General features: G+C 36.8%; 2 protein-coding genes across 2 annotated transcripts; both read left to right on the forward strand.

The window, feature by feature from the left end:
• Window positions 1–1,264: 1,264 nt before the first annotated feature.
• LOC131637691 (uncharacterized) lies at window positions 1,265–2,758 on the forward strand. Its single transcript, XM_058908295.1, has 4 exons — window positions 1,265–1,514; window positions 2,237–2,327; window positions 2,413–2,539; window positions 2,651–2,758. The coding sequence occupies exons 1-4, from the start codon at window positions 1,268–1,270 to the stop codon at window positions 2,756–2,758; spliced, it is 573 nt and encodes a 190-aa protein (XP_058764278.1). The 5' UTR covers window positions 1,265–1,267.
• Window positions 2,759–10,207: 7,449 nt separating this feature from the next.
• On the forward strand, window positions 10,208–11,217 carry LOC131637699 (uncharacterized). The gene is made up of 2 exons (XM_058908303.1): window positions 10,208–10,826; window positions 10,949–11,217. Exons 1-2 carry the CDS (start codon window positions 10,259–10,261, stop codon window positions 11,131–11,133), a joined length of 753 nt encoding a protein of 250 aa, XP_058764286.1. The 5' UTR covers window positions 10,208–10,258; the 3' UTR covers window positions 11,134–11,217.
• Window positions 11,218–11,461: the final 244 nt, after the last annotated feature.

Genomic DNA, 11,461 nt, shown 5'->3' on the forward strand with positions numbered 1-11,461 from the left:
TACTTAAATATATCCAATGTCAAGTATCTTTTGAATTGTTCAATTTCAAGTGTGTATGTGTTTTTTTTACGTTGGGTTCCGAATCAATCTATATTGGACTTTGCCTAGTTGTTGGTTTGCATGGTATTAAGGGACACTTTAGTGTTAACTATTTAACCTTAATTTCAGAATCAACTAACGTTGATGGTTTTCATTGAAGTTGTCGTATACGTTTATCATCACGATTTCTAATTTTTAATCAGAGAATTTTTATATCAACTATCTACCCAATACTATAATGTTGCCCAAACTGACTAATATACCCTTCCTACAAAAAAAATTTACACTACCAAAAGGCTATCTAAGTAATTAACAAATTAAAATTTCAACTTTGCCATTTGTGTGTTTCTCATTGGACAAACTCAATTTGTTTTGTACTTCCATTCAACTTTTTGTCATTTTTCGTTTCCCTCCAATCACTTTTATACCCACTCCTCTGCAGAACAACTTTTCATCTTTGGGAACCACACAAAGTTGGAACACTACCTCCGTCCAAAGCTTAGAGCTCCGTTGCCTTTCCCTGTTCGTCGTTTGTTCACCGGCAGGTATGAATAGAAAACAATAATCATCTTTGTTTTTCGTTTTAATTTTTGCTTTTTGTCGGACAAGCAACGACATGTAATGAGAAAACAAGAGCATCCATTAGAAGAAGAATGAACAACAACATAAAATCAAGGGCTCCCATATTTATTAAATATCTTCTAAAGGGAAACCAGGTCTGGAAAATGCACATTCGGGTTGTTGATATGTGGGTTGTTATTGAGAAAAATGGATCTCAACACCTTGAAGCCATTATTCAGGATGCAAAGGTTTCGTTTTTCCCAACTTTTTACTTTCCATTTTGTAATTTCTGTACATTGAAATAGTTATGCTGTTATGTTGTACAATGCTTTAATCTTCATTTCACAGGGTGATAGGATTCACGTGGTCACGTGGGGAAAAGACTTCCAAGATTGGGTTGAGGTTGTCAAGGAGCATGAGACTTACTACCTTTATAATGGAGAGCCAGTTGAGAACGATGGCCCTTTCAAGGTGTGTTCTAACCCACTCAAACTCATTTTCAATGGAGGGACTACGATGACGTAGGTGGCGATACCTGAAATTCCTACTCACAGCTACAATTTTCACCCTATTGAGAACTTTCTCAAAGGAGACTTCAAACATGACCACTTATATGGTACGATTTCACTTTCACCGCATTAAGTTTCACCATAATTAAGTTGAATACATGGATCTTTGTATACCATACTTTGCAGATGTTATTGGCGTCTTACAAGATGTTTTAAGGACCCAAACGGGAGGTGGTGGTAGGAAATCTTGCGTCAATGTAACTATACGTGATGTCGAAGGCAATGTGATTGAGCTGGTGTTATGGGAAGATTACGGCAAACAGTTCATCAACTACACTACCCCAAACAACTTTGCTGGTCCTACTATAATCGTATTGACACATGCATGGTGCAAGCCAAATACAGGTTTCATTTTCTGATTATGCTATGTATGTTGTTTCATTTTGATGCATCTATTTTTTGGTCCAAACAGAGGTACAGTGGTACGGTTTTTGACATAGTCTGTTGATTCATTAGTTAAAGTTCTAAGCATTTTCATATTTCAAATACTAAGTTATCAATATTGTATGAATCTAATTCATTTGGTGACTTTCAAATTGCTGGTTTTCTAATTCATTTGGTCACTTTTAAATTACTTTCCTAGCACATGATTTTAGTTTTTTTTACCAACACAGTCTGTTCAAAGTCTTTTCATTCATTAGTTAAAGTTCTAAGCATTTTCATATTTCAAATACTAAGTTATCAATATTGTATGAATCTAATTCATTGGGTGACTTTCAAATTGTTGGTTTTCTAATTCATTTGTTCACTTTTAAATTACTTGCCTAGCACATGATTACATGACTATTTAGTTTGTTTTTACCAACACAAAATGTGATGTTTATAAACTTGCACTCCAAACGTTTGTTTTTCTTACAAACTCTCTGATCAACCATAATGCTTACATCAACATTTGAAAAGTCAAATAGTTTATATATTACAACATGTTTACCTTGATAAGTCTGGTTAGAAACAACATGATTACATCTATACATTTCAGTGTTTGGTAAGCCAAAATGGTCTTTGCCTTGAATGATGCATTTATTTTTTGGTTTGTTAATCTTTACTTTCTACACTATACATTTCAGTGTCAAGATTACCATGTCTTTCAAACGCATGGAATGGTTCTAAACTTTACATCAACATGGAACATCCACAAGTCGATGAATTCAAAGCTAGGTAATATTCTCTTAACCTTAAAGTATTAAAAGCAGGTTAATTTTCTATTATAGATATATGTTTGACTAATCTGATGTTTATTCAGTTTTGGTTCCAACTTACCTTCCACTTCCCAATCATTGACTGCCGATTCATCTGTTCAGTCTGCTAACAATTTCTGGACGAAATTGTCCGAGGTGAAGAGTATCCGTGCAGTATCTGAATTCGGAAGGGTGTGCCTATTTTTTTATTGTATATTATTTATATTTGGATTATAATTTTATTACAGTGCAAACTCTGATGAACTAAATCATATGTGATTTGTATACACTTTCACCCAATAGGACTGTTTTGCAACCACCATTGGGACAACAACTGGATTTAATGCCTCCAGATTTAGGTGGTATTTTGAATCAACTGGAAATAACGATGCTGAACGCGTTACCAAGTGAGCTCCAAATCTGCCCGACCATTTAATGTTTAATCTGTCTATAGTTGCCTTGAATAAAAACTGATTTGAACCTTTTATTTTTAGATTCAAACTTGGGGTGGAGGTGGAATATGATAACCATAAGAGGATCTTTGTTTTTTTGGGATAAGGATTGTATCCCTTTTACTAAATTGACTGCTCAGGAATTAAGAGAAATCATGAAGAAGGTGAGTTTGACTAAGGAATTTGGTTTGTCTTACTTTATATCATTAATATAATAATTCATGTATATTAATCCTTGGTTGTTTACCATAGGCTAGAGAGGACAATCCTAAGATATGGCTTACTCACCTGGATGTTCTCTTGAATAGACAAATGGTCTTTCGTATCAAGTATCAATCACAATTAAGACGATTCTCTATCGTGAAAATACTCAACGAAGATGGCCTTTACCAAAAGTTTGACAACTACCTCACACCAATTGGAGTAAGCAGCATCTTTTTAAAGCATGTTTTTGGTTATTCTTAACATTTATTAGTTGTAAACTAAGACCTATTACATTATATATAGGGAGCTAATGCTGCTGTTATGGAAGTGGACACAACTTCTCCAGCTCTTAATCCAAACCAAGTATGTTCATGCAGCATCACTTTGTTTTAGATAGACTATATTCAATATTATAAGGAATTATCCCGAACCGTTACTCCTTGGTAACTGATTTTTATATGTTTCATGTAGGTCTCACAAACTTGCGAACAATCAATCGTTGCTCAACCAGATTCTGCAGGTACGCATACGGGGAGTCCTTCTGCAAGCTGCAATAGTACTCCTTCCAAGAGGGATATTACGTCAACCTCAATTAATGATGTCATTCAGTTTGAAGATATCACTCCTAAACAATCAGCCACTAAGGCCAAGAATGGAAAAAAGACCAAGCATTTCAAAAAGGATTAATTTGGTGGGTTTATTTCAATTGTGACTCTCTTTTTTTGGGGTGCTTAATCTAGCATAACACCCTTTTGTAAGGATATCATCCAACTATTTTGTGCTCCTTTTGTTGGCTAATTTCATCAAGAACTTGAACATGCCATATCTAATGTACTTTAACTCTTAAACTCATCATTTACATAGTTTTGTAATGAATCTTAAATGTTTAAATCCATATAGCAACTGCTATTCTATTCCATGATATCAGCTCCAATTATAGATGGTATAATGAGTAGTACGTGTAATGACTTTTCTTTCAATTCAAATGATAAATATCATTCCATATGGGTAGTAGATACTGAAGGATAGAAAACACTTAGAAAGGGGGGGTTTGAATAAGTGTAGTCTAAAAACTTGAACGATAAAAACAATATGCACAGTTATTTTTATCCTGGTTCGTTGTTAACTAAACTACTCCAGTCCACCCCCACGGAGTGATTTACCTCACCTGAGGATTTAATCCACTAATCGCAACAGATTACAATGGTTTTCCACTTAGTCCGCGACTAAGTCTTCTAGAGTATCCTGATCATAACCTGATCACTCCAGGAACAAATGCTTAGACACAAGCTAAGACTTTCTTAGAGTATCCTGACCACCACGTGATCACTCTAATCACAACTGCTTAGACACAAGCTAAGACTTTCTTAGAGTATCCTGACCACCACGTGATCACTCTAATTACAACTGCTTAGACACAAGCTAAGACTTCCTAGAGTATCCTGATCAACACTTGATCACTCTAGTTACTTACAAATTAATGTAATCAAATAAGAGTTTTACAATGCTTCTTAAAAGCTATAATCACAACAGTGATATTTCTCTTAACGTTTAAGCTTAATCTCACTAATATATTACAACAGCAATGTAGTGAGCTTTGATGAAGATGAAGTTTCTGAGTTTTGAGTTTGAGCAGCGTTTCAGCAAGTTAATTGTTAGCAAATCGTCAACCTTGCTTTTCATCAAAACTTCATATTTATAGGCGTTTGAGAAGATGACCGTTGAGCGCATTTAATGCTTTGCGTATTCCGTACAACTTTGCATTTAATGTTTCACGCTTTTGTCAACTACCTCGAGCCTTGTTCATGCTGTGTCTACTGATGTTGCCTTTAATAGCTTCCAAGTTCCTTTTGTCAGTCAGCGTAGCCTGCCACCTGTACTTTCTTCTGATCTGATGTTTGAATATAATATTTGAATATCATCAGAGTCAAACAGCTTGGTGCATAGCATCTTCTTGTCTTCTGACCTTGAAGTGCTTCTGAGCGTGATACCATGAGAACTTCAATGCTTCTGCTTCTGACCTCAAGTTCTTCTGATGCTTTCATAGACCCATGTTCTGATTCTGCCTTGACCATCTTCTGATGTCTTGCCAGACCATGTTCTGATGTTGCATGCTGAACCTTCTGAGACAAAGCTTCTGAGCGCTGATTTGTGCGTACTCTTTATATATTTCCTGAAAGGGAAATTGCAATGTATTAGAGTACCACATTATCTCACACAAAATTCATATCCTTGTTATCATCAAAACTAAGAATATTGATCAGAACAAATCTTGTTCTAACAATCTCCCCCTTTTTGATGATGACAAAAACATATATAAATGATATGAATTTGCGATCAGAAAGAGCAGACGACTAAAGACAAATTACACAGCTATAGCATAAGCATGTGAATATGTCTCCCCCTGAGATTAACAATCTCCCCCTGAGATGAATAATCTCCCCCTGAAATAAATACTCGAAGAACTTTAATAATAAAAGACTTCCCTGATTATTTCGGTAGAGACGATCACATAAGCTTCCTGCTTCTGATAATTCATAGCTTCTGACTTCTGCTTCCATTGGACAGCTTCAGAACTTGAATTTCTTTAGATCCCTAGAACACTCACAGCTTCTGATTCCTGCTTCCATTTAGGACAGCTTCAGAACTTGAATTTCTTTGATCTTCAGAACATTCACAGCTTCTGATTCCTGCTTCCATTTAGGACAGCTTCAGAACTTGAATTTCTTTGATCTTCAGAACCTTCACAGCTTCTGATTCATGCTTCCATTTAGGACAGCTTCTGAACTTGAATTTCTTTGATCTTCAGAACATTCACAGCTTCTGATTCCTGCTTCCATTTAGGACAGCTTCAGAACTTGAATTTCTTTGATCTTCAAAACTTTCACAGCTTCTGATTCATGCTTCCATTTAGGACAGCTTCAGAACTTGAGTTTTTCTGGATCTTTAGAACATTCACAGCTTCTGATTTCTGCTTCCCTTGGATAGCTTCAGAGCTTTGAATTTCTTCTTACATCACTTCATGCTAGATTGTATCAGAACATTGTTGAATGTACCAGAGCATCATCAGAGCATCTCTACATCCTGAAATGTTACAGAACAAAACTAAACGAAAAAAATCAGCATGAATGAGTTAGAACATAAGATGTGTATCAGAACACAAAATATGTATCAGAGCCATATAAGCCATATAGAATATATCAGATCCAATAGACAATGTATCAGAGCAAATAGACAATGATTTGGATCATATTCTATTATCAGAATTTTTGATCATTCTTTCTTCTTGCTTCTGATTCTGAAGCTTCCTAGCACTCAGCTTGCTTCAAGAATCCAAGAGCTATTTCTGATCATTCTTCCTTCTTGCTTCTGATTCTGAAGCTTCATAGCACTCAACTTGCTTCAAGAATCCAAGAACTTGATTCATCTTGTTGCTCCTCATGTTGGTCTTAAATCTTTGATTCCTGCAACAACACAACTTAGAAACATATGAAGCTTGCAGCTTCTGTTAGTAAAGCAACTGATTAAATCAAATCATTTATCACATATTTCTCCCCCTTTTTGTCATATCATCAAAAAACAGAAAAGATTCAGATACAAACAAAAAGAAACACACGGAGGAAAAAGGATGATTTCATTGAAGTTCAAACAGCAGGTACAGAAGTACACGCAGAGAAGGAAGACAAGATGCACAAAAACAGATGCAGCAAAAGCAAAAACAAAACAACACAGACTCAATCTAAGACGACCCTAGCCTTGACAAGATCTTGGCCAGCATCTCTTGAACCCCATTGTTGTATCCTTCTTGCTTCTCTATGAAAGCTCTAAACTCATCCTGTTTCTTCTGAATATCTTCCAGAGTTCTTGCAAGACGAGAAGATTCATCAGAAGAAGCTTCACTGCTTCTAACCACAGGAATAGCATTGTGATCTGTAGCTTCCATAGATAGATCATTTGCAGGGATTTCCTCAACAAGAACTGATTCAGCAACATGATCTTCTACATCTGCTTCTTGCATAGAAGCATCTCCATAATCTGCAGCTGGAATCTCAGAATCTCCATTCTCAAGTGCCTGAAGAATGGCAGCAAGATTCCTAGGAGCAGAAGGACCTTCAACTTCTGGTGGGTCAACAACTTCTGGAATGACCAAGCTTGGGTCTTCCTTAGAAGGGTTTTCCCTCAGAAAGTCAAAGAGGGTCTTGAAATCCCCAAGTAGAACAGGATATTGAGGTATCCAGACCATAATTTCCCTGCAAGGGTTAGCTTCCATTGCAGCAGCCAGCCTTGCTTGTTCCAATTCATCCAGAAAGGGCTTCTCCTCAGCAGCAACACAATTTCTGAGAGGATGGTAGTATATACCATTATCATCCTCCAGAAGGTAACCAGGATAACCAGTGGCAGCAGCCACTAGTCTTTTCTGAACTCCCATTGCTTCTACTTGAAAATCCTTGCGAAATCTTCTCCAGAGATTTCTTGTAGAAACATCATCCAGACCATTTAGAAATGCATCCTTCAGAAGGTCTAGACTGCTAATCACCTCATGTCTGAAAAGTTCCAGGTAGGTATAGGGTTCAGGTTCAGGCGGATTGAAGGTGAATTTATAGTCAGGGTAGAGAAGACAGTAAGGTTTGGATTTTCTGGTAGGTAAGGGATGGGATATAGAAGGCGGAGGTGCGATGGATGAGGAAGAAGGGATATCTGAGAGAATGATTGATGAGGATGGAATATCAGAAAGGATAGGTTGAGAAGAGGATGGAGTATTTGTAAAGGGAATTGGTGAGAAGGATTTGTCAGAAGGAGTTGGGGGAAGAATACTTAGAGGTGTGGGGTTTAGAATGGGTGAGGAGAAGGATGATGGAGAAGGATTTGGTAAAGTGAAGTTTACTTTTGGTTCAGATGGAGGTGATTGGAGAGATGGTTTAGGGACAGAAGGAGGTGGAGTAAAAACCTGCCTGGAGGTTTGTACAGAAGAAGAAGATCTGGTTCTGCGAAAGGAATCTCTAATCCTTTTATCTCTACGTTCTTCAAAGTCCACCTTGTCAGGATCATAGGTGACTCTCAACTTCTTGGCTTTCTTAGCCTCATCTTCTTGGGCTTTTCTTTTTAGCCTAGCCTTTAGTTCCTTCTGATCCTTCTTCAGAAGATCAGCCTTGGACGGAAGTACTCTGCCACGGATCCAAGCAGGATCAATATCTGATTGCTTCCTAACACAATCTTCCAGGTAAAGCTTGACAACCTGATTCAGTTCTTTTTGAAACAAGGAGGCAAAACCTTCAACAGCAACTCTTCTTGACAAAATGTCAGGAAAGCTTGTGCACACAGAAGGTACATTTTGAATGAGTTCCAGTCTAAACAAATCCACACCATTGAAAATGGGACCTTGAACTACTCCAAGAAAATGGGACGCATTGAGTTTTCTGATGGAGTCCAGCACTTTGCTTTCAATTAGAATGTCTGAAATCATTCTTCCAAACGGAATAGTCGTTCTTGAAATATGAGGGTACTTCGCCCTTTCGTCTTCTCTTGACTCAAAGATAGAAGTCTTCAGATTCTCAAACAGAATATGGGAGATGTTGATCTCAGTCTTTTTGCCAATGCAGAAAAGAGTGTACTTGTGATCTGGACTGATGTAGGAGGAGGAGAGCATCCTCTTTCTATGGTGAAGGGAACCCAGAATAATCTCAGCCCATACTTTATAAAACGGCCTTAAGGTGCCTGTGTTATTAGAGTCAATTCCAAAAGTCTGAGAGATTTGTTGTTCAACTTTAGACCAATCAACTGATGCATGTCGAAAACCAGTCCAGCCTTCTTCATCATTCAGATTGTATAGCTTCCTGATGAGCTTTTCAGTGATAACCACTTCATGCCCTAGCACGAATGAAATGATGGCAGTTGGGGTAACCGTTGCATGTACCCAGAAATCCTTCACAAGTTCAGGATAAATTGGACCAACCAATCTATCAAGATACTTAGACCATCCTTGCTCAAAGATTCTTGCATCACACTTAAAGCCATTTGCTTTTAGGTTGTTGATGTCCACAGCAGATTCACATAGAACTTCCAGTTCTTTCGTGGGTATTAAGCATGTTTTCAATGGAGCATACTCATATTTGCTTAGAAGGATCTGTGTAGAGGTGAGCTTTTCTTTTGAGTTCGATGAACAGGAAGATGAGTTCATGATGATGATGCTTTGAGATCAAATCAAAAAAAAAACTAGGGTTTAAGAAAAATGCAACGAAGGGGATGCACAAGAGAGAGATAAAAAGAGAAAAAGAGGGAATGAAGATGAAGCGGGTTATTTAAAAGATTTAAAAATAAAGAAATCAATATGCATTTAATGAGAAATGACATTAGGAGAGAGAGCATGGTAAATGAAATGATTTAACACAGTTACCTAGGTCGGCGTCTTTTCAACTGCACGCTTTGTACTAACTGCACAGACACGTGTTCACCATCAGATACTGGATGACAGCTGTAAATTATGAATAGACTTTACGCCTTTTGATTCGGATCACTGCTTCTGATTGTCATTCTTAAGAAATGATCTGGTTCTGATAGGATCATCTTTCTTCCCAAGGATCACATCTTCTGAATGAGCTGAAGCAAGTCTAGGTGATCTTCTGACTGTTGGTTCTTCAGAAATCCTAAGATTCTCTAAAGATGCAGCAACTTGATCTTCTGATTCATTGCTTCTGAGACTGCCAGCTTCTGCAGCTTTGCTTCTTGGTTCTACTGCTTCTGATATATCAATATCAAAATCTGCAAAATTCTCAAACTGCTTTGGTTTTTCAAGACCAAGCTTATCATCAAACCTGATATTGATTGATTCTTCTACAATCAATGTTTCAGTATTGTATACTCTGTAGCCTTTAGGTATTCTGAACCTATTGTATATGCAAATTTAAAAGTTTTCAACTATCAATCGTAATTAACAACTCTGTTGGAATACATCTATATACATAGATGAGCAAAGAAGCATTTTTGAGGAAATTATGGATGCTGTAGAAAAGCAACAAGGCGGTGTGTTTTTTTAATATGGCTACGGTGGGACTGGTAAGACCTTCATGTGGAACACTTTATCAGCATCTCTTAGGTCTAAGAAAAAATTGTTTTGCCTGTTGCTTCAAGTGGGATTGCAAGTTTGTTGTTACCAGGTGGAAGAACAACTCATTCTAGATTTAAGATTCCTGTACCCACTTTAGAAACTTCTATTTGCAACATTGAAAAACAAGATGATCTTGCTGAGCTTCTAAAGATGACAGATCTTATCATATGGGATGAGGCTCCTATGGCTAACAAATTTTGCTTCGAATCCCTTGACAAGTCCTTAAAAGATATTATGAGTGGAACCACACATGCATCTAAGAGAATTTTTGGAGGTAAGGTTGTTGCGTTTGGTGGTGACTTCCGACAAATTCTCCCTATTTTACCAAGAGGTACTAGATCTGATATTATCCATGCAATAATCAATGCTTCTTATATTTGGGATCATTGTAGAGTATTGAGGCTTACAAAGAACATGCGCCTGCAAACTGGTCGACCTACTTCTACAAATGATGAGATAAGGAATTATTCCGAGTGGATTTTAAAAATTGGGGATGGGACCATGTGTGAGCCAAATGATGGTTATGCTGATATTTATATTCCAGATGAGTTCTTAATTTCTAACTTCACAGATCCCATTAAAGCAATTGTTGAAGATACGTACCCTGATCTCATTCATAACTATCTTGATTCCAATTATCTTCAAAGTCGTGCGATCTTAGCTTCAACAATCGAAGTAGTTGATGATATCAACCAATATATAACAAACCTTCTTCCAGGTATTAAATTGCACTTATTTCAATTTATTAAGGTTAATAATAGAGACATTTTTTATATGTGTTATAAAACTATTGTTGCCAAAATATATGGACTAAATATAGCTATTTTTCAATTGTTGTAGGAGAAGAGAAAGAGTACTTTAGTAGTGATTCTATTGATAAATCTGATGCAAATAGCTTTGATGCATACGAGCATGTGACACCCGAGTTCCTAAATGCCCTTAAAACTTCGGGATTGCCTAACCATTCAATCAGGTTAAAAGTTGGGGCCACTATTATGTTGATGCGGAACCTAGATCTGTTTTAAGGTTTGTGCAATGGTACAAGGCTCACTGTTACCAGGCTTGCTGCTCATGTCATTGAAGCCAAGATAATTTCTGGAAAAAATATTGGTAACTTATTTTATATTCCTAGAATGTCTTTGTCCCCTTCACAATCAAGAGTAAAATCCAAAAAGGGATTAAGGATTCTTATTCATGACAAAGATAAACAACCTATGATCTCAACAACTAATGTTGTATTCAAAGAAGTCTTCCATAACATTTGAAAGGTGTGCTTTTATAAATAGAAGCTTACTATGCCATTAACCAAATAATAGACCTTATTCTTGTTCTTGACATCTCCAATATATAATT

Source organism: Vicia villosa, unplaced genomic scaffold (genome assembly GCF_029867415.1).
Source record: "Vicia villosa cultivar HV-30 ecotype Madison, WI unplaced genomic scaffold, Vvil1.0 ctg.002073F_1_1, whole genome shotgun sequence".
Classification (NCBI taxonomy): Eukaryota; Viridiplantae; Streptophyta; class Magnoliopsida; order Fabales; family Fabaceae; genus Vicia; species Vicia villosa.

Bases quoted from the DNA above. Each gene is read 5' to 3' on its own strand.
- LOC131637691 (XM_058908295.1), top strand. From the start codon at position 1,268: ATGGATCTTTGTATACCATACTTTGCAGATGTTATTGGCGTCTTACAA. The intron at 1,515-2,236 runs GTTTCATTTTCT...TATACATTTCAG, and splicing joins ATGGTGCAAGCCAAATACAG to TGTCAAGATTACCATGTCTT. The intron at 2,540-2,650 runs GTGTGCCTATTT...TTCACCCAATAG, and splicing joins CAGTATCTGAATTCGGAAGG to GACTGTTTTGCAACCACCAT.
- LOC131637699 (XM_058908303.1), top strand. From the start codon at position 10,259: ATGACAGATCTTATCATATGGGATGAGGCTCCTATGGCTAACAAATTT. The intron at 10,827-10,948 runs GTATTAAATTGC...CAATTGTTGTAG, and splicing joins TATAACAAACCTTCTTCCAG to GAGAAGAGAAAGAGTACTTT.